General features: G+C 47.0%; 2 protein-coding genes across 4 annotated transcripts; one reads left to right on the top strand and one right to left on the bottom strand.

Annotated features, from left to right (window-relative positions):
- Positions 1-719: 719 nt before the first annotated feature.
- On the bottom strand, positions 720-7,615 carry LOC135249315 (creatine kinase, testis isozyme). 2 transcript variants are annotated; one of them, XM_064324854.1, is made up of 9 exons: positions 7,591-7,615; positions 3,798-4,002; positions 3,016-3,192; positions 2,687-2,841; positions 2,464-2,596; positions 2,123-2,294; positions 1,539-1,662; positions 1,247-1,436; positions 720-1,134 (listed from the first exon to the last, which is right to left on the bottom strand). In XM_064324854.1, the coding sequence occupies exons 4-9, from the start codon at positions 2,825-2,827 to the stop codon at positions 956-958; spliced, it is 939 nt and encodes a 312-aa protein (XP_064180924.1). In that variant the 5' UTR covers positions 2,828-2,841; positions 3,016-3,192; positions 3,798-4,002; positions 7,591-7,615; the 3' UTR covers positions 720-955. The 2 variants fall into 2 exon arrangements, with proteins under 2 accessions (XP_064180924.1, XP_064180916.1); XM_064324846.1 differs by lacking the exons at positions 3,016-3,192; positions 7,591-7,615 and adding an exon at positions 5,145-5,302.
- trmt61a (tRNA methyltransferase 61A) lies at positions 5,963-25,463 on the top strand. 2 transcript variants are annotated; one of them, XM_064324883.1, is made up of 4 exons: positions 5,963-6,118; positions 8,286-8,660; positions 15,235-15,501; positions 24,599-25,463. In XM_064324883.1, the coding sequence occupies exons 2-4, from the start codon at positions 8,330-8,332 to the stop codon at positions 24,877-24,879; spliced, it is 879 nt and encodes a 292-aa protein (XP_064180953.1). In that variant the 5' UTR covers positions 5,963-6,118; positions 8,286-8,329; the 3' UTR covers positions 24,880-25,463. The 2 variants fall into 2 exon arrangements, with proteins under 2 accessions (XP_064180953.1, XP_064180946.1); XM_064324876.1 differs by having other exon boundaries at positions 5,974-6,130.
- Positions 25,464-27,343: the final 1,880 nt, after the last annotated feature.

Raw genomic sequence — 27,343 nt, 5'->3', positions numbered from 1 at the left:
AAATATTTTCTTTTTTTTGGGGGGGGTGGGTCATGATTTTCATGGAAACAGCTCCAGGTTGGCGTTGGTTATCTTGAAGGACAGTAAATCAATCATGTGCCATGGTCTCTTTGAAAAAGTAAACTTCATCATGCAGAAAAGTCCTATGCCTTGGCCAAGCGAATGAAGTTTCTGATTTGTTCAGCTAAGTTGGTTTGAAGAGAACAATGTTACCCTGTGGTGCTAAGCTGCAAAATTGAAACACACTTCAGGAGGTTAAAGGTAATACATCTGAACATTAAATCAAGTGTTTTGCCATCAAAGCAGACACCCAAACAACCAGGACATGGTTTATAAAGGAAATACAATGTATCTCTTGATTAATATTCTACTGATAATATGTATGTAAATCTACAATCAACTGTGGTGTCCTTCTAATGTAATCTACACTCCCAAATAAATTTGTTAATAACATGCTTAAAGCCTAAAAATGACACTCCAAATGTTACCAAGCAAACTGTATAATATCTTGACAATGTTGCTGTCATTTTCCAGCAACACAATAAGAGCGTTTCAACAATTATACAGAAAACAATTGCAAGCTGAGCATGCTACATATTATCCATATGGTATTATGTCAAGAGACGTGAGAGCACTGAAAGATACATATATAACAATATTTTCTGATGTAAATTTGTCAGAGTATTTGAGGTCTAAAGCAAAAGAGACAGAAACAGAAACAATGGGCCAAGAATATTTATTTTCAGGTGTTACAATCAATCCATAAGAGCATTCCAATACCTGTGAGATACAAACATCCTTTCATCACAATGACGGAAGACCCATTTTCACTAATTTAAGAGTCTCCAGCACTCAACAGAAGTGTATGCCTCGATAAGGATAAGGTTATTTGATCAAAAGGTACACTTGAAGAGCTGGGGTGTGAGGGGCAGGGGTCGGGGTTAACACAACGAGTTCACTTCTGTGCAGGCATAAGGTCGTCAATGGACTGGCCCTTCTCCAGACGCTTCTCCATGTCCACCAGCAGCTTGACTCCATCCACCACCATCTGTACCAACTCCACCTCAGAGAAGCCCAAGCGGTCAGCGTTAGAGATGTCAAAGACTCCGCCCACAGCTGCAGTGTCCACACCACCTGAAAATGAATGACAGTATTAGAATGACAATTTAGCACTATATATACAAGATGCACTATAGACCAATATATGGCATGAGAGAGAAACATGAAAGTGGTGTGCATTCTGTACCTGTTCCACGCTTCTGGAGCCTCAGCCTCTTCAGCACCTCACCAAATTTGTCATGTTTGCTGAGGTTGGGGAGCTTGACGTGTACTCCACCACGCAGGCCAGTGCCCAGGTTAGAGGGGCAGGTCAGCACATAGCCCAAGTGCTCGTTCCACATGAATACATGACCTTTCTGCTTGAACAGGGCCTCAATCTATGGAGTGAAGGCAAAAAGCAAAATTCAAGACAATCCCAACCAGTTTTGCATGTCCCAGAGCAGTCCGCCATGAGTTTGAAGTCCATGCTTCTTAGTTACCTTGGTGAGGCCGTTACAGAAGCGGGTGAAGACTTCCTTCATGTTCCCACCCTGCTGCATGGAAATGACTCGTAGGTGATCCTCTTCATTGACCCACACCAGGAAAGTCTTGTTGTCATTGTGCCTGGGAAGAAATCAAATTAACTAGAAACATTTTCAATGCATTTTTAAGTATTTCCACAGTTCTGTTTAGTGTAGCATGTTAGTAATAATAATATGTGTAGCATGGTTCACTGATGGCAGTGAGCATGTGAACATGTGTAAAATTAAACTGCATTGAACTAATTTAAGTTTTAACTAATTTATAATTAAAACAGCATTTTCTGATGCTATTTTAGGTCCCCCTGGCCAAGCGTGTCTGACAAATGAAAAAAGTAAATAGTACACCTGGGCCCTAACCCTTAACTCCTTAATAGATTTCAGACCACTTTGACAATGCAGGCTGTTTTTGAAGTGACTTGTTTTCAAAATATTGAACATATAATGTGTCCTTGGAATAAAAATTCTAATTTCCCAGAAGGCAGAGAGCCATAAATTGTATAAATTGCCAAAAAATAATATTTGTAAAGTATACGTTTTCTCACCAGATTCCCCTGGCATCAGGCCAATCACGGGCCATCCCGGAAGCCAGCAACAGTGGAGAGATTGGCTTGTCAAATAGGAAGTGGTCATCGATCAGCTGCTGCTGCTCCTCGTCTGTCATGTTCTTCAGAGCATAGTATTTGCCTTTCAGGTCCCCACTTAAGGAACTTAATGCTATGGAACAGAATGCACATTACATATGAGCATTGGTTATTATTATGATTATTAGAAGTATTGACCAGTTTGTATAATAGATAATATTCAATTAAGAACTGTGTATCAGAAGAAAAAATCATTGCAATCTCAAATAACGTGACTGCAACCCACAAAGAAACTTGCTTACCGTCAATAGACATTGCCTCAATAGCACGCCGCTCTCCACGGCTGCAGTGAGGAGGCAGGCAGAACCCGCGGATGCTCCTGCCAGTGCGGACTCGGGAACTCAGGACATATTTGGGGTCCAGGTCATCCCCACCCTGGGCAAAGTAAAATCAGAGGTAAGCGGAGGCCTCATTAAGAGAGATGTACAGCTGGGAAACATGCAATCAGCTAAACAGAAATGGTACCTTCAGGTGGGCAGGGTTCAGGTCAGTCTTGTGTTTGTCTGTGGGCTTGTAGCCTCCATGTCTGGCCTCAATTATAGGGTCCAGCAGAGGCTTGAAGACTACATAGGTCTCCTCGTCTCCAGCCACACAGCCCACTGTCATGATGTACGGGTGGCCTGGAGAAGACAAAGAGGCAGAAAAGTCAAATCAAGAGCAGAGGTCTTCACATGCAATCTGACATCTGACCAGACACTGTTTCACTTAATCCAGCCAATGAGTAAAATAATCAAGTCCTTGATTTAGCACTATAATTTAAACAGGATTATTTAAGATTTCAAGACAAGTTTTACCAGGATTATCAACCCCGTCTGAATGACACCATCTATGGTGAATCCATTGGGTGTTGAGCACTCTTCTTGTACATGCCCAGGGTTAAGACCTTGGCCATGTGGTTGTTGTGTTGACTTAGGTCAGGATGCTCCTCCTCGGCAGACTTCTTGGTTGTCAGTGTGGCCATTTTAGTAATGCTGAACAACAACAATAACAACAAATTCTATGGAGTAAAGAAAAGCCATCTGTTATGCCTTAAAGTGCCTTTAAAGTGTTAGTGTATTTCCCAAATGTTAGTCAAATGACAACTCTACAATATGCATCAGTAACATTGCACAATGGTTAGTCCAAGGTGTTAACAAAATGAGGTTACTAGTGAAATATTAGTTTATGTAAACAATGCCAAAATTTACATCACTCCAGATATGACAAGCAGTGTGTTGTGTTGTGACAACCAAATGTTGCGTTTATAAGGTGAAATGCTGACCTGACCTGCAAGACACCAGGAGTCTCACACGACATGAAACACTTCATGTGAATTATATTTTTATTTTAGATTTTTGTCTTGTTGCCAGAGAATGAGAATCTTTCATTTAATTTCATTTTTTGAACTCAAATGTGAATGTAGTTACTGTGTAATCTCAAATTACTCTTTAGCAAGGTCGCTGTATGAAGTGAGTAAAGCTGACAAGGTAATTGACTTTGTGAAGCTGTGGAACTGGACACTTGAGCTGTCCTTTATAAATGCACTTTAACAGGCAGAACAGATGGCCTTGTTGATAAAACCAGCCTGAGTATTTACCTGGGTTATCAACCCCAGTTTGAATGACATCATCCACTGTAAATCCACTGGAAGTTTGTTTGTCCCGAAGTTGTGCATACAATGCCGGAGTCAACACTTTTGCCATGTGATTATTGTGCTTGCTGAGGTCAGGGTACTCCTCTTCCACCGAGAACTTCAGCTTCATCTGGTTGTGGGTGCTGCTGAAAGGCATGGTTGATTTTTCCTGGATGCAACAGCGAAAGGGAAAATGAATGAATAAATGTGAACATATCTGAGCCCACAGGAAATTTTCAGAGAGATGAGACCAAAAGACTCATTTATTTGAGTAATTTACTAATTTAGCTATTGATCACATACTACTACTAATAATAATAATAATAATAATAATACTTTATTATATCAACAATGATCATACTTTTTATTATAAACTTTATTATAAAAATATGGTCATATATGATAGTGAAAGCAGATATTGCACTGATCGTTTTGCAAAAAAAGTTATTTCAAGTGACTAAAATTAAACTATCATAGAAACAAATTCCCACAGGTAAAAGCATTGCAATTGACATAAAATGCACCATGCACTGTGCAATCGTATTCCATCTCAGTGACTATTCCAGGAGACAAAGGGTGGATATGAACGTTACGAGCCTATATACCTGCAAGACATCCTTATTGCAACGTTCAAAGGCAGCACTAGCCTACCTTGTATTTGAGCGTATTGTATGATATTTTCAGAATTAATATGTGACACAAGTCATAGCCCTATTGACAGACCATGTTTAATCGTTTGCGAGGTCGAAACAGTGCACTATAAACATTACAGCGGCATGTGAATCATTTTGTTATGAGAGTCTGCTAGGAGGTGAGAAAATAAAACCGTACAAGAATAAGACCATTGTCCCAGGCATGACACGGTTTTTCGATCGTTTGATGAATAGTCGATAGCGGTTCCGAAGATCTGTCCGAATAAAAGAATGTGAAGTTGCTCTGAAACTGCTTTCTTTTAATGCTTTTCTGCAAAATAATTTATTATTTAAGGGATCGTCTATTGCGTATCAACGTACATAGATGATCCCTTAAACACATAAATTATCCCAGTTTAGCTTTAACGATGCTGATTTACACCAATTTTCGCTAAAATCCACCCGAAACGTGATTTAAAAAAGCGTATCATTCAATACGCTTCCGTTAACGGGACGATAAAAAACAAGGCTTTGTTCACAAGTCAACAGCGTCTTCTATAGTCTAATCCAGAGTTCTCCTTTTTTGTTGAAAATTTAAACCTAAGTCCAATTAAAACAACTTACTTTTTCATTAAAAATACTAACGTATCAATGGGAATGATGGAAACAGCCATCCTACCTGATGCCCACGCTGTCGATCGTTCGGGGAAGACACAAAGATCTCTATTTTCTTAGACGGAAGAATGAGCACACCAACGCCAATTCTGGACTCCAGAATTTTGTACGCTCGGATCATTTATTTTATAGCAGACGAGCCTGGCTGCGATTGGCTGCTATTTGCAGTCCATTCATTCTATTGGAGGTCTAAATGCTGTTGCAGCTACCGCACTGATATTTTTCTGCACTGTGGCTTTCACAGCGCGCAATTTCTTTGACAGTTCTGCAAGTTGATTTACAACATTCAGAATTCAACAAATAAAGGTTGAATGGACTGGACACGTTCAGTAAAGATGTCAATAGCAACTTTAGAGCTGTTGAATACCTGACATGTATGAACGTCTAGGTTATTATAGCTAATGCAGGTTTGTTTTATTAGATTGGAAGATTAAGAGCCCGTGCACTGATACAGGTGTATATTTAGCCGCGGTTCTGTTCATGTCTCTGGCTAGCATGAAGCACACTATATAGCCTACCAGATAATTCCAAAGATGACTTATTTTGTATTATAATGTCACTACTAGGAAGTCGTCTTCAAGACTCTTAGCTGGACTTATATATTCGTAATGTAATATATATATATTTTAAAATAATACATTTCCCAATTTCACTTCATATTATTATCATCATTTTAGCAAACATTTAAAATGACTATATCTTCAAATATCAGTCGGGAGAATATGTAACGCGTTCTAGATTGTACATCATTAATTACTGGGTGACACTTCTGATGTCAGTATTAAAATGGGACTTTAGACCAGAGACTGTAAAACATGGCTGCTGGGCAGACTACAGTAGCTTGCGTGCCTGTCTTTTTAAGAGATGGATTTTTGCGTCATCAACCGGAGCCGAATTTCCACATACGCGTGCTGCAGTTTTACACAGGGCTGTCGATAACAGCTAATTTAACTAGCGAGCTAGTAAGAATTTTCAAAGGTAAGCGACGAGGTAAGCCGAAAAAGTGTTTTGAGAAATTATTATCTGTTGTAATACTCGACAATATGAAATCTGTTGCGGTAATGCTAGGCTTGTAAGATGAAGTGAACCTGAACTCATACTAGCTCGCAAGCCTTAGCTATCTCAGTTGCGTTAGCTAGTGCTAACTAGGTAACTTCATTACATTGTGGTAGCCCATGTTGAAAATGACATGCCTTGCTCTTAGCGAATAGCTGTACCGGCTTCAAAAAAAAAAACGTAAGAAACTGTAAGAACCACAGTGAGAAAAAACAATTAGGCACTGTTGGTAATGGCATAAGCGTGAAATTTGGGTTTGGGTGCCAGAATAGTTATCTATTGTATTATCTCCACATAAACACGTTTTCAGCGTGCAGAAATACCGAGTTACTCACGCATACAAAGCCCTGTCTGTTAGTCATTCATTTTAATTTGTTAAATATAGGCCTGACGTTAAAAGTATTCATATAAAAAATGAGGCCATGTTAGCTCACAAAAATTAAACAAGCTCTATTCCAAAGCATCGCTACCAATACATTTTAATATAATTTGAATATCAATATTGCATAAGGAAATTGTTATAAACACTTGGCCATGAATGGTCAAATTGACCATTATTTATCTTGCCTGTGTGCTCGAGCATTTAGGCCTAGATGCCAATTTTTTAATTTGCAGGAAAAGGAGAAAATTTAATTTAACTGAAGTTTGGGGTTTATTGTGTGCACTTGTGAAGCTGTCTGAATTCTGTGTGTATATATGATGTCAGAAGGTACAGAAGTTCATGTTTTTAAGGGCTGAGAGTCTGGTCATTGTGGTTGTTTTTGTTGGAAACCCTGAAAATTTCCCAACTTTCAGTGCTGTATAGGTATGGGGCATGCCACCTCGCCCAGTCATAACTTGGCAGTTGGCATATCGCCATCTCAATCATAATTATTAGGTGTAGTTGTAGTAGTTGTTGTAGTAGCAGCTGCAGCATTGCGTATAATCTTTTACATAAGCAGTGGCATGAAAAGGTGCCATCTCAAACAAAAAAAAAAGGGACAAAACGTATCTGTAGGGTCGTTGTTTGTCAAACTATTGTGCATAAATGCATACAATGGCAGTGTTAGACCTATCAAATTTTTTAATTCATTCGGTCCAAACATTATTTCTTAGTTTCTTAATAGAAAACACTGAGCGGATTATAACAATGGACATTTTAATTGGAAACAAGGCCATTTGAATGTACATATGAAAAATAGACTAAATGGTTGTAATTTATTTTTGTTTTATGCATAGGTTGGGTTTGAATTGGTGATATTCCATCTTTATGAACAGTGGAAAGAGGTGCACAGAAGGTCACTGTAACATCCCTCCTCCTAAAAGTATATTACCATCTTCTAGCATTGCTGGATGCTGTATGTCCAAATAGAAAAGAAAACCGAAAAGGGATAAAAAAGGTAGCAGCGTCTCACCCGGCAGCCAGTAGATCGATGGAACCCACGTCAGAGTGGAAAATGGTTCTCCCTTCAAAAGGCCGTCCTCCAGTCCCTCGGAAATGTTCCGAAGTTGGAATTGGGGTAATCCTAATCACCTGCACTCTTATGCAAAATGATTTTATATAACTAAAAGGTAACAGGAATATTACAACTGGGAATTTACTGTAGCAAGCATGCTATAGAAAAGTTAGTGAGCACAGAAGTGATGGTGTGGTCAGGATCAGCTGACTGTGGAAAGTTGGCTAACGGAGAAAGGTGCACATTGTCAATATATAGTCCTGCATCTTTGCAATAACACTGCACCATGACGGTCCTGGCATCCTCGGCAACAGGTATCCCTCAGTGTGGTTGCCAGGCAACGGCATGCATCTCCTCTCCAGGGTATCTTCCAATCAGGATCTCCGCAACGGGACCATGACATTATTTCCGCCTGTAGGGGATACGGAAACTAAACACAAAGTGCAAAAACACGGACATAGCACACACACCTAGCTGAAACAAATTAAGGCTCCTTGTTGGCTCTATCAAGGGTAAATCATTTCAGTTGAGGTGAATATTTCATCCCCTGCCATTCCCTTTATAAATTGCTCTATAGTTCTTTTAACTTCTGGCCTCTTTGATGTCCACTGTGGCTTTTACTGCAGCCAATGACAGTTTATCTTCATTGTCAGGAGGCAGCATCCCCATCTGACCGTGCAGCCCCCCGTCCGCTCCCATGAGTTTTGTGGAGTATGCCGAGTTCATCCAGGATGGCGACGTGGCCATCATCTTCATGAGCCACGACTCCATGTTCCCGGTGAAGGTTCAGCAAGGAGGCCAGACCCAAACGCGATACGGTGTGATCCGCCACTCCACGGACCTCATCGGCCGACGCTTCGGCTCCAAGGTCACGTGCAGCAAGGGAGGCTGGGTGTACGTCCTGCACCCCACCCCGGAGCTGTGGACGCTTAACCTGCCCCACCGCACCCAGATCCTCTACACCACCGACATCGCCAACATCACCATGATGCTAGAGCTGAAGCCCGGCTCTGTGGTTTGTGAGTCAGGTGAGCCAAAAACAGGAATGCACATTTTGCAGTAGTTTAGCATGCTGATTCTCAAATATAACCAAATACACATTATAGGATGCCTCTTTTCCAATATTGTGAATCCTCAAGCCTTTAAAAAAAAATCTGGCTCTGTCTCTGCAAGACTGTCGGTGTAGTATGAACCTGTGACCTGTTGAAATGTTTTCACGGTGGAATTTATGCAAAATAATATTAAACATGGTTATTTACGACAAGGAGTTAGTTTCCCGTGATTCTGCACTTTCTGAAAGTCTTTACGGTCGCTGAACTGGTGGATGGCTGGGGTTTTTTTTGCTGAAGGTGCAGATGTGTGCTTCTGTGTCGGACGATGACTTGCACATACTGCAGGCTGCTCCGGTGGTCTGTTACAGTGCAACATGCCGCAGTGCTCCACAGCACATGACTTCCTCTCCTGACTCTCTTCTGGTTGAGTGCCAGAAGGGCTGCCCCCCTCTTTGGTCATAAAGTACAGCATGTTATTTGCTCAGCGGCACACTGTGTTCTGCAGTGGAGGTGCAGCTGAATCTAAGACAATGAGGGACGTGATTGAGTTAGTTGGCCAGTGCTTTGCCGGTAGAGTAAACAAGACTAGCTGTCCCTGCAGTAAATTGAAGGACAGATGTGTCTGCCTCTCATGCCCAATCAATAGTTTCATAGCGGAATAAAATATTGTTATTTGTTAGAAAAATAATTTTTCCAGGGTTTGCTCACAGAACTATTGTTCATGTTTTCCGTTTTGCTGGACGAAACTGTTCAGATAGCACTGATTGTTCAAAGGCATTGATCAAGGGAGAAGTGAACTTCTCCATACAGAGTCAGGCGCAATGCTGTATAAAGCTGTGCTGCATAATTCATGAAGCAGACTGGGAAGTGTGGGACCAGATGGAGTTTCATGTCCGGTAGTCGCTCTCGCCTGCGCCCTGCTGAGTTACTGTACAGGAACCGCCGCCCGCCTGTCTGGTTTCGGCGTTGCGCGCGTCCTCGCCGTTATTTATGGGGAAGTGAATGTGTGCTCGGGCCGTATGAAAATGGCTGCATCAGCCCCCTGTCCACACGTATCGGCCATTTAATTAAATACTCTGTGGGCCCGGAGTCAGTCAGCTCTGCATCGCATGTGTGCTGAGTCTGCCTCAGAGAGAGGGAGAGTGAGAGAGAGAGACAGACAGAGAGAGAGAGAGAGAGAGAGAGAGCTCACGCACACTGAAGGAATAAAGCACCTCTGCTGTGTAGAAGGCATGCACTACAGCAGTGTCGTTCAGAGGCATGAGGTTCTGTATTTTGGAACATCTTGATCCATTTCCACTGCCCTCTGCTGAAAAGTATGATGGGACGTGCATCGCTGTGTAAAATATGGGCCGTGTGTGCTGCAGAGGTCTAGTATGCAGGACTAGCGGTGAAAATGTGCAGACAGTTGGAAGGAAAATGGTGCAGGACCCCCCTCTGTAACTGAATGGGCTGTGTAGGCTTCTGCTGTACTTGTATTTATATAGTTTCAAACCAGAGCAGTGCTGTGGTGCTCTACATGTCATCCTGCGCACTGGCTGTTAGTGCTTGCATTTGCGCAGTTACATTGTGAGAATTTCAGCAGGCTGGAGAAGAATAATGCTTTCCACTACTGAAGGGCCCCTGGATTTCCTGTACTATCATTCATATTTAATGCTGTAATTGTATCAGTGCACTCTGTTGGCTCTCTGCTCAGCCATTTGCCGCTGAATGTTTATATGGTGAATTATTACTTGGCAAGGTGCACACTGATTTTTTATTTTTTTTCATGTGTGCGGCCTTACTCTTACAAGTTACAATGGGTAAAAGCAGTATACTTTCTCCAACAGTTTCTATGGTCTTGCTCAGCGGTAAGTATACAGAGGGTGACTGACTGCCGACTTCAGAGTAGTGGAGTGCTTGCATGCTTTTTATACCCTAGAGGATATGTCAAGAGGTTCAAATATTGGCTAACTAAATGTTAATGTATCAGGGTGTAGCTGCACTCTGTGTAGCTGCTGTCTGCTAGCAGATAGTGTGGAGTTTGGGGGTCACCTCGCGGACAGATTGCGCTGAAGGTCATCGGCGCCCTTGAAGCTTTTCTGGTTTCCCGTGCCAGCACCTCTTTTCCCCTCACGTTCACCTGCCCAGGCCAGATGGCCTCTGCCAAGAGCACATTAAAGATGCAGATAAAGTCTGGCTTGCTTTTATTAACACAGCTATTATGTTTGGGGATAATGGGAGCCAGGAGCACTCGCCGGTGACAATCAAACGCTCCAGCCAATCGCGAGCCGTCTTTTGTTCATGTTTACAGAGCGTGTGCCAGCGATAATGGGTGGTGTGGTAGATATTGGTTTGACTGCTTTGACTGGTCCGGTCTGGCTGGACATTTCTTGCACCGCTGGTGTTCTAACTGGATGAATGTTTAAAAAAAAGTGCTCCAGCTGGGTAATAGAACTGAAGTACAGTGTTGGCTGAGTAATCGTGAGAGGGCTGAGGTCTTCGAGAACCATGTTTTTAGGATCAAGGCGCTAGATGATGTTTGACATCATTTTGAAAGGCAGCTCAAGTTCTGTTCTGTCACAGAAGGGTGTTCTTGTGGAATTTTGTCAATATAATGCAATAGGCTGGTGTGTTGGGCCTGTTTCAGTTGAAGGTAGTAGTAACAGTGCAGTTTTTTGTACCATGTCTGGGGCATGCAAAATAGAATTGTTCATGGAAAGTATCATCTCGTTTCTGACTGGCCTGGTGAATTTGAGTAAGTGTGGAAAGTACCCTTTTAGATGTGACAAGTAGCTTCCACTGACAGAGGGCTACATGAGAAAGCCGTGTGGTTGTGGCATTGGGTGGAAGTTGTGAGGAGTGATAATTCAGATAATTCTATGTTGCATTTCTGGACTCGTAGGCCAGCCCCCTTTTTCCTATTGGCCGGCTGAAAGTTGGGTTTGGAATCGGATGGCCTCCAGCGCCTGAGTAAGACTCACCCGGCGGCAGCTGAGGCAGTTGAAGCAGCAGCAGTGTTAGTCAAAGCAGGAACGGAGCACTTCCTGTTCATCGGCGACTGAGTCAGAGGCCCCGTGGTTTTCTTTTTCCGCTCCTCATTCCGCTGCAGTCATTAGCGGGTGATTGTAGAGGCATGTCCTCCTGTGGATGGTGAAGAGGGCCACGTTCTGCATCCCCAAATACCGCATGACACATTCTCACATTCTCCACCAGACATCTGTACGCCTGCATAGTTCACATTTCTCATTAGGAATGGAATTGGCGAGGAGCAGTAGTGTTTCTTAATGGCCGATGTGCAGGCATTTGTTGCAGATTTTCACCACCTTTGTTTTAGATGAGCCGAAGTAATCTGAGCAATTCTTTTGTTGCGTATGAATGGCGCTTGCATGTTCTGAATTTTTATGCAAGCTGTAGTGCATTTCTAGTGTAGACTCTGGGTATATGGATTACAATGAGCATTTTAATAGGAACCTTGCCCGCAGTATCTACAGTCTGTCTCATAGTCCCCATCTGATGCGATGCCCACCATTTGAGGAGTTATGGGTGCAGTGCAGTTCAGTTGCAATACTTGAACAGGGACAAGCGGTGCTCACCAGCTGGCTGTTCAGTAAGGGAAATTCACTGGAAGGTTTCTTCCATGGTCCCTCCTTCATTCGTGTTTTCCTGTGTTTTGGGGAGAGAGGTAATTCTCTAAAGCTGATTGGCCATGATTACAGTGCTCAGTGTTTGCGTTAGCAGAGGCAAATTACTTTGCTGGCGTTGGGTCAAGTACCCCTGCAGATGGTGTTCTCTCTCTCTCTCCCAAATTCATGGAGCAGCACTGACTCTCAACGAAGCTTTTAACTGGGGTAGAAGGAAACACTAATAGGCCCTTTGGTGTCCTTATTACCTCGTTAAATTCATTTTATACTCAACAAGTGGCTGACTGCACTGTGGCTCGACTCAGTATGGTAATACTGGAGGTACCGGTATGTACTTAAGGCATATTCTGTGTGGTTGTGTTCACGCAGCAGAGGAGTCCCGCACCCTTATGAAATGTGACATACTGCACATGCACTGTGAGGTTCTGTCCTGGAACGCGGCGCGAAGCACACCCTTTCTCGGCCTCCTGAGCGTTTAAGGATCCCCTCTCACAAAGGGGTGTGTCTGAAACTTTTTTCTGGGGAATTTCTGTGAATTATCTGAATAAAAGTTCCGGGAATCTGCAGCTGTTGTAATGTGATCTGCTCTCTCACAGTCTCTCCGCAAACTCTTTTCGTCTTTTCTCTTGTTTTTCTGAGACCCGTGGAATTTAAGGCAAGGCGACAGCCAGGGTGCTCGGCTCAAATCGGCCATAGTGGAGAACCTGGGTTCGTGTTTGACTCGGATAATGTTTGGATAATGAGACGGGCTACGCATGCCATGCAAACAGATTAATTGGCACTCTCTCAGCGGTTTCAGTAGCATCTGCTACGCTATTATGAGTACAGAAGGAGTGAAGAGTCGGCCGTCGCGTGAAGCAGAGATGTAGCCACACTGGCGCTTTTCCTGTGGAGCGTTCAGCGGGAGGGAAGGAAGGAGGGAGGGAGGGAGGGATAATCTCTTCCGAAGTGCAGGCAGAAATGCAGCGAAACAGACTCTGCTCCATGAGGAGGAGAGTTATTCCCACACAGCCCAGGCTTGGAAGAAAATGGAGGGTAGCTTTTGGGTCTCCTCCCTCTCTCCCTGTGTCTGCCTGTGGTTAGGGCTTTAGGGAGTGAGATAACAGCCCTGCTTCATACAGCTCAGATCCAGCCACGGTCTCATAAGGGCTCAATCAATTTATCGCTCATAAAGGCAAATTCAGTTATATTATTAGTATGACTATTCAGTAGTCTGCAGATAAGACACGGGTGAGGAGAAACTGTTGAACGGGTTCCGTCCTCCCGCACAGTAACTGACTGCTCTGTGTTCTCTCAGCACAGGGCATCACAGCTGTCCACCAGCACTGTCCCCCCCGTCCCAGAGATCCACAGGCGCTGAGCTGCTTTCACACTCGATAGACTTATCAATCCGCGATGAGGAAAGTGCAGACAGTGCGCGGCAGACGCTGAGCCGAGCGGTGGGCTGGATAAGAGCGGGTCTGCACGCAGCCCGCCATTACGGCTCTCACCAGACGCCACTTAAATGAATTGTGCCGGCCGGCGAACGCAGCGCGCGGACTCATCGTCCTCATCCAGTCAGACTGTACCAGGAACTGCCCCGTAATCCGCATCGGCCCGAGGGCCGTCCTCCAGATGCAGCCCTTTGTGCGGTGAGCGTTTCTCCAGGGAGCTTCTTCCCCCCGCTCCAGGGCCCCCCGGTTTGGCTTCGTTCACCCGGGGCTCATTTGTATGCGAAACCGGAGCGGTTTTTGAGCCGACATTGGCTCCATTGTTACCCACGAGAACGAAGCGCTGACGTAATGCGAGGACGCGGCCGATTCGCGGCCCCTCCTCGCGCGTCCGGCACCCCTTCCCCGCTTAATTAGCATGCCCGGCGAGTCACGCGCTCGATCCGGACGCGCACAGCGGCGCATGTTGTTGTGCTCGCCGCGGAAACCCGGGCGCATTCATGAGTTCCCCGTCTGTTAGTCCCCGCGTCACGTGAGCGTGCAGCATTTCCTGATTTCCTGTGCGTTCCAGTGAAGAGCGCCTTCTCCCTGCTCTTATGGCTGCCCTGTAGTGGATCGACCCGGTGGCTGTACTGTGTACTGCTGTACTGATGGGTTTGTTTGGGCTTGTTTGAGTGACCTGACTGGTGGTTTGGTCATGTTCTCTGACTGCTCCCAGCTTTAGCTTTTACAAACCCGTGATGCTATTTGTAGTAGCGGCTAGCTGTGATTCCTGACGGATGGGTTTGTTTTGGGACTCCCTGCCATAGCAGACTTGTGCGAGTTGGCTTCCTCCACTCTGGCAAGCGTGATAAACCGGAGGATGCACTTTTTGCTGCCGCAGGTTGTCCTGTGCTTCATTCCTCTGCACTGATTCAGGGCCAAGTGGAACGCCAAGTGTAACGTTGCCCTAAAATACTACTCGGGCTAGGGTTATTGTGTGTTTCGTCAACCTTCCCTCTTTATTGTTTCAAACATTAGTAAAAAGCATACATCTATATTGCATTTTGAATTAGAAATTTAACGTGGAGAAACAGTCTTTTACAATTGTAAATCGGTGGAATTTATTACCTGTACATGATCAGTGTGTATATGACTGCCCTGATGGTGGAGGTAGGGATTTTTTTTTTTTTTTTTTTTTTTTTTTGTGAAATTTGTGTAATGGTGTTTTAAAATTCTGTTTATATTTGTTTTGAGATATGTTTCAATCCAGGTTAATGTCCAATACAGCTGTGCTGTGGCAAAACAAGTTTGAGAACCTCTCTGATACTCTACTTCAAAGAACCTTCCTCTGTATTTTTATGTTGGGCAGGGTTTCCCAGTCACGGTTCCACAGAGCAGCAGTTTTCTACGGGGTCTTCTCGCCGCTCATGTGGAAGCACGTTAGAGCAGTGCTCCTTGTCTTTGGGGGCCATGTTTAAGCCCAGGGACACACACTGACGCGCGTTTGCGTTGCAGGCACGGGCAGCGGCTCCCTCTCGCACGCCATCCTGCGCACCATCGCGCCCAGCGGGCACCTGTACACGGTGGAGTTCCACCAGCAGCGGGCGGAGAAGGCCACGGAGGAGTTCGGCGAGCACAAGGTGGGCCACCTGGTCACCGTGCTCAACCAGGACGTCTGCAAGGACGGCTTCGGCGTGACGGGCGTGGCCGACGCCGTCTTCCTGGACATCCCGTCCCCCTGGGAGGCCATTGGCCACGCCAAGGCCGCCATGAAGAGGCGGGGTAAGGAGCGGTTGGGTGGGTGGGGCCGGCACTCTGGGGTTTCTTCTGTTCCCTCCCTGCGGTTCAGGGTCACAGGACGCATGTTGATCTGGCCTCTAATGAGGGTTTCCTTTAGCTGCTTTCCCGTGCGTTTCCTGGAGCGTGCTCAGTGCTGATCTCTGGAGCGATTCCGTCTAGCTTACGCCCCTCCTCCTGACCTGCCCCGGCCCCCAGGCAAGCACTTGACCCGCAGCAAAACAAAGAACGGAAATGAACAGGCGTTGAGAGCAGCGTTTAATTTTGGACGCCACGCACGCCATAATGAAATACTCTAAGTGTCTCTGCAGCTGTTATCTCAATTGACACAAGCTAATGGGAGTCCTATCAGTGCAGCAGCTCTCCAGTACACCCACCCTCATGCCTGAAAGCCACAGGGCGGCCATTACTGCCTGCCTGCTCTCATGTTCAGTCTCACGCAAACCCACACTCTCCGCTCTGTCCAGACACTCCTGTCCCCTCCCTCCACCCGCCTGTCTGTCAGTTAGCCCAGAGCTGGGTTCTGTCTGTGCGGTGTAGACAGGTCTGTCTGACCCCTCCCCTCCCCTCCCCTCCCCTCCCCACTGGAGCATTGACCAGCACAGCAGGAGCGTTTACTGGCAGCGAATATGCCCAGAGATAAAGGCCTCTTTCAGGCCTTTGCCTGGCTGGCCTGGAGGCACCAGAGACCTTCCAGCTATTGATTACGATGTGTTAAAAGCAGTCAGGTGCATTTGTGCTTGGATTAGGATAGAGCAGAGGGGTAGATGGAGAGGTAGAACACTATATGGGTTCATGTACTGTAGGCTAGTCTGCAAGTCTCCACATCGTTCAGCAGTAAGGGGGCCTTCTCCTACTGTTTTCACAGGGGGTCCATTCCCAGACCTGCCAACATGCGTTTGGTTAAATTGGTTGATATCTCATGAGATATCTATTCAAAAGCTTGAAATTCAATGTCATATTAGTATTAGTGTTTCTGTTTTTGCTTTTACTTGGCTGTCTCCATTAACTGTACTCTAATGTTATGCTACCTGCTGCAGAGGATATTATATTCCCTGACGGTCATCAGGGAACACATGCACACTTGTTGGATGCTGAGTGCTCGACAGTCTGAGAGACATACATGCATACGCACATTCACAGTGGTAGCAATAAATAACCCGGTGGCCAAGGAAACGGTACTTCCTGAATGATATATTTACATATGGCTGCCTAGCAACTATTTGAGTTACATACCTACCTGTTGTTAGAATGTTGACGTTAATAAGCTAAGACTATTTTATTCTTGTCTGGCACTGATTTGCTTGTATGTATTGCACTCAGCAATTACAGAAATACATTTGTTCACAGATTCAGCAGGACTGCATTCCGCGTAAATGTCTGTAGTTTCCTGCAATCTAATGCATCTCTTCGTGCTTCTCGGTCTCGGTTTCATTTGTTTCACTTCCCCCTCCCTCTCGCTCACTACCCCTCCCCCCTCCCCCCTCCCTGTTTTTCTTCTAATCCTGTGGCTCTGTTCAGTCTGCCTGGACCTGTGGAGTTTAATATGCTTCATCCATCACTCTCTGTGTGGAGCTGCGCCTGCTCAGAATACTAACCAGCAGCCTAAGACTCTGCTGCGTGCTCCGAGAGTCGCTCGCCGGGCGTCCAATCAAAGAGCTCCCTTCCACTCTCCAGTTTTAAGGAGAGTTACTGTAAAGTGCTCTGTGCTTCTGCTCTATATAAATGGCTCTGTAGCCATTCAGAGGCTTTCCCAGCCGGCCTGCTTCATCCAGTGTTCTGAGCTGAGCCCTGGCCTGAGAGGAAAGGGTGAGAGAAGGAACGAGCGGGCGAATGGAGAGAAGGAGCGAGGCTGTGCTAGACACTGGCTAATTATGTGCAGGTTGGCTCCATGGGAAGTGAGTGGAAATGCTGGCGGAAGCCTCTTACACTGGCTGCTTGCTGAGCGCAGGGGGATGGCCTGTCCTGCTGTGCGCAGCGTGGCGGGCCTGCGCCGTGGGGCTAATGTGCTAGCCGTTCAGCCTCCACTCAGAGTAACGGGCCTGTCGCGCGCATCACTTCCCCCTGAAGCTCTGAGAATAATCACACGCCACCACAAGCCTCCGGCTTCTGGCCCTGTTAGTGGTCTGCCAGTGTGGCTTGGGTTTGGGACCAGTGTGAGGATCTGCCAGTGTGGCTTGGGTTTGGGACCAGTGTGAGGATCTGCCAGTGTGGCTTGGGTTTGGGACCAGTGTGAGGATCTGCCAGTGTGGTTTGGGTTTGGGACCAGTGTGAGGATCTGCCAGTGTGGCTTGTGTTTGGGACCAGTGTGAGGATCTGCCAGTGTGGTTTGTGTTTGGGACCAGTGTGAGGATCTGCCAGTGTGGTTTGGGTTTGGGACCAGTGTGAGGACCTGCCAGTGTGGTTTGGGTTTGGGACCAGTGTGAGGACCTGCCAGTGTGGTTTGGGTTTGGGACCAGTGTGAGGACCTGCTAGTGTGGTTTGGGTTTGGGACCAGTGTGAGGATCAGTGGTCTGTCACTGAGGGGTCAAAGAGCTGACCCCGTGCCCTCAGCTCCCCCTGAAGGGCCACCTCACAAGGCTGCGGAGCGTGCACCCGTCTCCGTGGAGACGGGAACACGCAGCACGTTGGGCATGTCTGGGCAGGCCTGGTGCTCTGGGGGTTGGAGAGGTTTGCATGGCTGGCTGGACGCCTGTGCGTCCCCCTCTGATCTGCTGATCCGTCCTGCGTAATAACATGGACACTCATCATACCTCACAACCTTATCCTTACAGGAACTTTCTAACACATAGTTTCAGCACACTTGTGGGGGGACACCCCCTTAGATCCACCTTCATATATCCCCACACTGTGACAACTACCTGCTTATTCATTGCAGTTACGCAGGTCTCCAAAGCACAGAGCTGGCCTAGAGGTTGAGCAGAAGCGTATAAAATAATAGTCATTTAGCTGTCAGGATTTGCGCTCTGTTCAGCACACACGTTGACCCTCTCTGCATTTTCCATTTTCCCCTAATCTGGGAGGTCAGACATTCTGCACTTAAGCAGATTACGCTTTCACAGATAAAGCTGTCTGCGATCTGTGAACTCCCCTCCCTGCAGTCGGCCATTAGAGGGAAGATATGAGAATGTGTGTCAGGGCTCTGCAGCGACGGCAGTATCGGTCTCTCAGAGCCCTGCGGTGACTGTGAGGACTGAAGGTGCCGAGCAGCATCTGATCAGGGGGAACACGGGTGTGAGAAAGAGGAGGAGGTGGCACAGTCTCCCGTGGTACACTTGGTCAGGTTTGGTTAAGGAACAGTAAAATGAAAGGAGAAAAGATAGATATCGCCTGGAGCTAGCAGCTTCCTTTCCAGCTTTGGGAACCGCCTAAATCAAATTTGCTAGACCATTTGGGTGGTAATCTCCAGGAAATGAGCAGGTCTTGTGCATGTTAGAGAGCCTGGGTAGGAAGTGAAACGAGTGCCTTTTGTGGGCTGGGTTACAGAAGGAGGACGGAAAGTTCAGGTTTCAGGGCTGTTTTTTTTTTTGGGTCACGTGCGCGGTCGGTTTCACTTGCCCTTGTTCCGTAACCCCGGCCCAATCGCATGAAAGTTTTATGGCCGCATGACGGACGAGGAAATGAGCGCTATCGTGTCTCCTTACTCTCTCCTGCTTGTCACTTGCCTTATCTCTCTCCCCGTCGCTCCTCCCAGACGAGCTGTCGGTCAGGTTTGACGTTGGCGACCGCACAAAAGCCTGATTCTGTCCTGAACTCCGTGTTACGTGCCTGAAAGAACGTAGTGCCGTCTAACCCCTACACATCGTCGCTTGCTTTCTTTTGAAAAGTGTGTGTGCAGAGCGAGGTCCTGTAGGGACTCCCCCTAGTGCTTAGTGCTTCACTCTAAGAGAGAAAGGGGGCGTCCAGTCTAAGAGCTGTGAATCTAAAAACACTGTTCTGTGTGTTATTTTCGTAGCTTTGTGTGCGTTTGTGCATGTGTGTGTGTGACTGCAGTGTTGATAAGAGAAGGTAGGGTCTGATTTCCTTCGCAGTAGAGTCAGATTTCCCTGATCTTTTCCTTCAGCTCGCAATCCTTTCTACCCACAGAAACATGCACATGCACACATGCACTCACACACACGCGCGCACACACACACACACACACACACACACACACACACACACAAACTCGTAATCTGTCTGCAGGGGCTTTGTTTTGATTTGAGCTCTGATTGCATGACCATATAGGGTGATGTTGCAGGGAAGAGCAGCTTGTGGAGCTCCTGCAGGAGAGCCCAGAGAGCCCAGTATTGTCCCCCGCAGCGAAGAGGAGCAGAGCCCAGCTCGCGGGGATGCTCTCCCAGCCTGGAGGGGCGAGCGTGCAACCCTGCGGCTGCCACACCGCCCGCGCCATCCTGTAGCCTTTTTGTGCTTTAATTAATTAATCAGTATGCTAACAGCCGTGGTCGCTGAGCGCAGTTGAATAAATTGCGCGGTGGGCGGAGCCAGCGGGTCCCCGCTCGCCCTGCTCCTCTCAGACGGGACGGGGGCCTCAGCCTGGGTCCGGCTGCAACCCTGCGCCTCAGGGGCGTGCAGCTGCTCAACACGAGGCCCAAACTCCCCTGTCATAGCGGGACTTAAAACTGTTAAAAGCAGCGTTTGCATACGGCTAAGTTTTTATGCAACGGGTCGTAGGGTTTTTGCTTGCTTGTGCCCTGTTTGTGGAACAACAGCAAGGCAGTTTTGTGGGTTGAGTGCAGACTGGAAGGCAGCTCACAGGGAGTCTGGCACCGCCAGTAGCCGTTTTCCATTTTTTCCCCGAGTAATTCCTTTCATTTTTGGCGGCGGGCCGGCGCTCTTATTTAGAGGAGCGGACTCTGAACGGTCCCAGGCCTTGGCACGGCCCGCCCTCTCCCAGGCCCGGTTGCCAGGAGAGCTGCAGCGTGTGTTTATGCCTGCTCTCATGAGCAGCCGGCCTTATTTGTCAATGGAACGCTTGTTTTCAGGGACCAGACTTGGTTGTGCTGGGACTGCTCTCCGCCTTGTGCCTCTTTTAACCTTGTCCTTAGAGCTTTGCTACGTTCAGCGCAGGGCACTCTGTAAAATACTTTGTGTTACCACAGCGAACGTGTCACTTCGTCGCACTGAAGTGCATTTGAAGAGGTCTGTAAGCATTATTGTACACAGCACACAGCATGAATTTGTTCTTCTATCGCTTGTGTTGTATTAAAACATTCTACTTTTGTGAGAATAGTGGAGGCAGTACTTGGTGGTACATCAGAGACTCCCTTCATTATAACCCGGCCCAATTTTACTACTCTCTTGTGGGCACAGCCGTTGCAGCATGCCAGGAGACTTTTTATCTTCAGTTTCTTTCCTCACTGTGGAAGTGGTTCTGCAGAGATTTGAGCACATATAATGTCATGCCCGTGTATAAGCTGTCAGTTTATTGAAGCGTAGGGTTTCAGCTCATAATTGCTACGTCTGACAATACAGCAAGGAAAATAATGATTTTTTTTTTTTGGGGTCAAAGTCTAATCAGGTTGTAATATTGGAGTTCAGTGCTTTTCACAGTACTTTCGTTTTATATTGGTCTCCAAATACATTTACCAACATGTAATGACATGCTTTGTATGTGCACGAGTGACACCCCTAACCTGTTTGTCTGTTTAAAATGAGGAGGAACCTGTATTGCTGACCATCGCATTTTATTTTTCAGTTCACTCTGGGATCTGGTAAACAATGTTGGACATGTAGTAGCCTGTTAGCAGAAGGCGTGTCTGATAACTGATATGGGAAACGAGAGTGAAATGGACATAATTAATGTCTTGCAGAGTACATTTCCGTAGAAACCCTCCCAGGGTGTTTGTATTATGAAAGCTTGCATTGTGTTATATGAGAACTTTAGATGTGACAAAACCTGCTGCTGCACCATTTAGTAAGACAGTATAATGGAGTGGGCTACGCGTTCTCTCCTATGCCAAAGGTTCAATTTCAGGTACCCCCCATCCTGAAAATAAATATTCTGTGTCCTGCTGCCTGGCTCTGGCTCGACCGTTTTTCGTTTGTTGTGAGCAACTGTTTCCCAATAGCAGTCACGCCCACGCAGACACAGAAACACAGAGTCTGTCAGCATAGTAGTGTACTGTCCAGGAGCCTCCAGGACAGTCAAGAGTGACTCAGAATGGAGACTGCCACACCCGCCATCATGGGCTGTAGAGGAAGCTACACAGCTGTGTATGCTGTGTACGTGCGTCTGTAGGAAACTAAATCTGGACAGCCTGTCAATAGCTTATTTACCCTTTTCTGTGGTTCCGATGACATAAAATAAGGGGATGCCAGGCCCCAGTCACTCCCCTCTCTTATAAACCCCACCCCATGCCAAAACAAGGCTGAATGTTGGTTGAAAAGAAAAGTTTTGAAACTGAAAAAAGTCTTTGTTAGTGAAAGGAGCTGATTTGAAACTGAAAGTAAGATATTTGTTCTAACAAAATTGAATTCTACTTTTGTTCAAATTCTACAAATTTTCATATTTGTTTTCCTGGTTTCCCACTCCAATTTGGAATGACCATTCGTCTGAAACGGTTCAGAGAGTGTGGAGTGTGGACATCCATGGTGTTCCCAGCTGCTTCTTTTCACACCGCAGACTACAACTAGACTTGCATGGAGCGTAATCGGAGGAAGACCTTTCAAATGCAGATTTAGCATGTAGTCCGCGGGCACCAATCGACCAGCAGGGGTCGCTAGATAGAGATGAACACGGACCCTTAACCAACTGAACCCTTCCATGCCCTGAGGGTACGCAATTGCCCTATGGAGCTAACTGCAACGGTTAGACCGGATTCAATTCCAGGCCATGGGGCTCATCCATACATCACAACCGAGTGAGCCATCCAGCTGCCCACCATCGCACTTCGTAGCTGGAAATGAACGTCCTGTTCCAGTTGAGCATCGACAGGGTCGTTGAATCCGAACGAGCGCTTCACGAGGAGCCGGACCAGTGGAGCCGAATGGCTCCAGCCCTCCCCTGGGGCTAGTGTGCGTCTGGGCTAAAGCTGTTAGCCGCCCTGTGATGTGAAAGGATCACTGCTGCCTCCTGCTACAGCTCCGCCTGCTCTGTGGTTATGTAACTGTGGTGTAGCGAGCGAGGGGGAGGGGAGCGGGCCGCAGGTGGCAGACGGAGGGGGTCAGCTCTTTTCTCATTAAGAAGCCCCCCCCTTCTCCTAAGACCCGACTGCTCGTATAGCATTCTCTGTCATTGTGCTGTAGCCCTCCCCTTTTGCATTGTAGGGTTCCCATCTCAGCATTCAGTCCTGCATCCCAGACTGCAGAGGGGAGATAACGTCCCTGTCATTGCGGTAGCCTTCTCGCCTCTCACCTCATATTACGTAGCTATGGGCCTGTGGGCTTTTACAAAATGATTATACCATAATTATTTTGGTATGTAATTATTATAAAATTATATCATATTGGCAGGCTTGCTAACAACACATACTTTACATTTGCTTTCATTGTTCCTGTAGAAGAACTCCCTGCCTGTCTGTTCAGGGCTCAGTATCCCCAGTGCAAGGGTAGGAATTTTCTCTAACTTTTTTTTTTGCCATCTCTACAGCAGAAAGAGCCTATAAAAAAATCCATAAAGATTTACACCCCTCCCACCCCTGACCTTTCCCCACATTGGAAAACTCAACTCCCTGATGCATACAGTAGCTCAATCCTCTGCGGCTTTTGGCAGTACACAGAAACGGGGTGATCCTCAGAAAAATGGATTGGAGGGAATCCTGTCTTAAATGAGGCCCTGGCAGTGGCCCTCACCAATTAGCAGATTAGCAGCACGATTTCTACCCCCTCTCCTCAGACCGCCTAACTTCACCTGCTTACACAATGCTGGCCTCCAGGAAATGGTGCTTGGCTTGCTGAGTTGAACCTCGCCCCTCCCTCCTCCAAAATCACATGACTGAGGCTGAGACTTTATGGTTCCATTTATAATCCATGTTCTGATTTATAGTATGTTGGGAGAGCTTAGACTTTAAGTCTGCACAGAACACTAGGAGCAGGTGGAACTGGACTTTGTAAAAGTACCCATGTCCAAGAGAGCAAATATGAGGTAGTCAAAGAGAAAGAAACAACGAACAGTCTTTAGAAGACAGCCTTCTATGGCCATATGCCACTAATTATGTAGTGTGAAACTTCTTTACGCTCTCTATTTTAGGAACTTCACACTGTGTTTTCACTCGCTCTTCAGAATAGCTCCTCTGCGTATGGACTGCGTAAGGGATTGGCGAGCAGTCATGTCAACAGCGGGACTCGTTGCCCTGCGTTTGAACCACCTGGGTCCCATCTCCAGTTCACAGCACACATCAGTTACCAACGGCCAGGGCTGTTCCCATAGCAACCCCCCGTGCATACCGCCCCGCCTGGAGACACTGGCAGGGCCGCGATGTGGATCACTACTCCCACTCACCGCACGCGGTGCCGTTGTGTGCTGTTGAGCTGTTTACCGTTTCAGCACACGTCATGTCCATGGTTTTCAGTCCTGTACCACGGAGGTTTGATTGTACTGAGGGTCACGTTAACTGTCTCACCAACCCAACTATTTCTTTCCATGGGGCTTTGAATGATGACCAAATGAGGTTCTAGTTCCTCCTGTTTATGGTTTCTCTTAAATAAGCATTGCAGCGTACAGCCTGATTCATAGTTTACAACGGAATAAAAGGGAACCACAAACTTTCCATAGTTTACCTAGTGGGGCAACAAGTTTCCAAGCCATGTTCTTAGGGGGAATTTACCAACCTGGTTTTTGAATTGGGAAGTGAATGAAGCAATTCAAGCCATAAATAAACCTGTAATATTAGTGGGACTGTAATCTGTAATCCAAGCACTGTAATCTGTGTAATCCAAGCACTTTAATCTGTAATCCGAGCACTGTAATAACGCTGTTTTTACTGAACAGTGCTTCTTATGGCAGGTCTTGTTTATTATGTTTACCTTTTTTAGCAGGTTCTGACTAAACAAACAGTGGCAGCAGTATTTGCTGAGTGCAGGCCTGTGTTTGTGTGTTTGAGGGTGAGAGTGACCCTCTGACCCCTGTGTGTGTTCGCAGGGGGCCGGGTCTGCTCCTTCTCGCCCTGCATCGAGCAGGTGCAGCGGACGTGCGCGGCCCTGGCGGAGCAGGACTTTGGGGAGATCTGCACCCTGGAGGTGCTGCTTCGCGTGTTGGACGTGCGCGCCGTGTCCCTGGCCCTGCCCGACCTGGGGAAGGAGGACGAAGGGGACCTCCCGGCGACCCCCAACGCCACCGTCACCTGCAGGACCGCCATGCCGCCCAGGGAAATGGCCGGCCACACCGGGTACCTGACTTTTGCCACCAAGGGCCCGGTTTAGAGAGCGGCTGATGAGCACTGCCGGGGACCGTTACCGAGGGGGCGTGTGCACACGTTACACGCCCTGCAGTGAGAAATGAAGCCCGTGTGACCGGCTCAGTCTGTGGGGGAACTCCATGCTGTTTCCTCATTGCACTGGTGTCTGCAGTCTATGCTGACAATATCCTTCAGAACTTGTCCTTGATGTGGTGTGTGTATCTACGCACACAAACGAGCATACGATGTCAGTTCATTTGTACACACACACAAACACACACACACACACTTGCATGTCTCATGACCCAGATGCAGAGCGCAGAAGTTCATTGGCTATGAGGGGGTTGTGAGGTGCAGTGGAAGCAGTGGGTACAGGTGTGTAGGTGTGTTTAAAGTGGGGGAATCAAATCCTCATAATGCCACAGATCAGTTATTTTAATGTGCCGCTTCTGTCACATGCACATGTCTTTACGTAACCAGGTTTTTTTTTTAATGGAAAAGGCTTCTGTTGAATTGTGTTATTATCTACTTGTTAAAAACTGCAGAATTTGTTTCATATTTAATTTGTACATTGGACTTGAATGGAATATAGTAAAAGACTGAAAATGATGTCCGTTCCTTGATTCTCTCGATCATTGTGGGGCGGGGGGTGCTCACTGTGGTTATTTATATCTCTGCTCTTCTCCATCTACCATTTTCATACCTCATGGTCATCTCATACTAGCAAAACAGTGCGGTTTCCACAATATAAGACCTTTTTCATCAGATGATAGAAGAGTTTTATTTCGTTCATCTGTCCTGTGAAGTCAAGGCAGCAGAATTTAGTGCTTACCGAAAAGTCACCGAAAATTGCTCTCGTTTGCATTATCACAAATTGCAAAGCATTCTGGCCCACTTTGTTACGACATATTGCCTGTGTCCATAGCGTCTTTATCCTGGAGTGTAAAGCTGCAGTTCTTCCATTTGTGTGGTGGCCTTTGTGGTCTTCAACGGAATGAATCTTACTGTGTGTTCATGGTACGGTGTGACATACTACTGCTAAACCGAAATGAAGTGAGCATTAAGATCCTGGACACTTTGCGCAGGTACTGTAGCCGTCTCCGTGCGACGTTGCTCCTCTCATATGGAGAGAGATAATGGGTCTCAGAATAACCAGCATCTCTCCAGATATGGTCCGGCCCTCTTCTCCGGCGGTACGGAGGTCCGTGCCGCTGCAGTTATGGCCTCTGGCTGCGGCGCTCCCCGCTGCCGTGTCGGATCTCAGCCGGCTGTGGCTTCGCACCAAATAAGGCCAGGAAGTGACAGCGCCGTGGCCAGCGCTGGAGAGATGCTGATATACTGCTCTGGGCTGAGATGAGATGTGTTTGCATTACTATAGACCTCTCGCACTCTCCCTCCCCCTCTCCTTCCCTCCCTTCTTCCCTCCATCAGGGCTGTAAATATGGCAGGCGCTGTCAGTTTCTCACTTCCAGTTCTGTGCAGTTTTATTACTGCCTCGCTAGCAAATTAGAAATGTTTCTCTCTTGCACACACACACACACACACTACGGAATGGGAGGGGAACCCATGCTTGTGGTCATGTTTGCATAATTGTTGCTCGCTGCTGGGGCATCTTCTCATCCAAACCCCTCACCTGCAGGCCTACAAAGGAGGGTGTAATCTGGAGGTCTGAGGCTGGGAATAGCAGCCCTGAGCCCTGGGAGATCTGGCCTAAGCCGCTTGTCCTCTGTCTGTGGAGCTGAGCCGGTTGTGGGTCCAAGTCCAAAACCGTGGGATTCTGAGGAGGACGGCTGGCATGGGACCCGTGGGCACGCGTGCGCAAGCGGGTCTGACGGGGTCAGGGGGCGCGGTCTGTGCGTACGCGGGCCTCTCCTCTCCTCGCCTGGTGAGCGGTGTCAGCCATGAGGTCTCCGCCCCGTGCGAGGGGCCAGCAGCTGCAATCCCAGCATGCCTTGAGTGTTTATTCCTCTTGTCAGGCTGTGCTGCGAGGATGAAAAGAGGAACCGCAGGAAGAGAGGTGGGGGGGTTTCGCAGGAATGAGAAAACGTGTCAAGTGCATGCGTCTCGGAGGGAGAGCTGCCCTTCAGCGACTCCCATGTTCAGCGTGCGAGTGCGCTCCATCACGCTCGCTGGCCCACACTGCTGCAGGCACATTGTGTTCCTATGCTTACATTTTTCCCATTTTAGAAAAGCGCTCTCTCCCTCTCCCTCTCTCTCACCCTCTTTCTCTCCCGCTCCCTCTCCCTTTGCTTCTTGCTCTTGGTACTGGATTTACATCTTAATCCTGGAATGGCTTGTGCCTGTTAAAAAAAAAAAAAAAACTTATCTGATTAAAGAGCACAAGCAATTCAGGAAAAGCTGTGTTGTCTTGCTGGTACTTCTGTCCACTAAACCTCTTACACAAGCAGCTCTGTTTCCTATCCTGACAGCAGCGGCTTGCTGTGACCCCATTACAATCATGTGACTTCGGGCTCGTTCTACAACCGTAG

The sequence above is a fragment of the Anguilla rostrata genome, chromosome 1 (genome assembly GCF_018555375.3).
Source record: "Anguilla rostrata isolate EN2019 chromosome 1, ASM1855537v3, whole genome shotgun sequence".
NCBI classification, from domain to species: Eukaryota; Metazoa; Chordata; class Actinopteri; order Anguilliformes; family Anguillidae; genus Anguilla; species Anguilla rostrata.
This window is presented reverse-complemented; position numbering and strand designations above follow the sequence as displayed.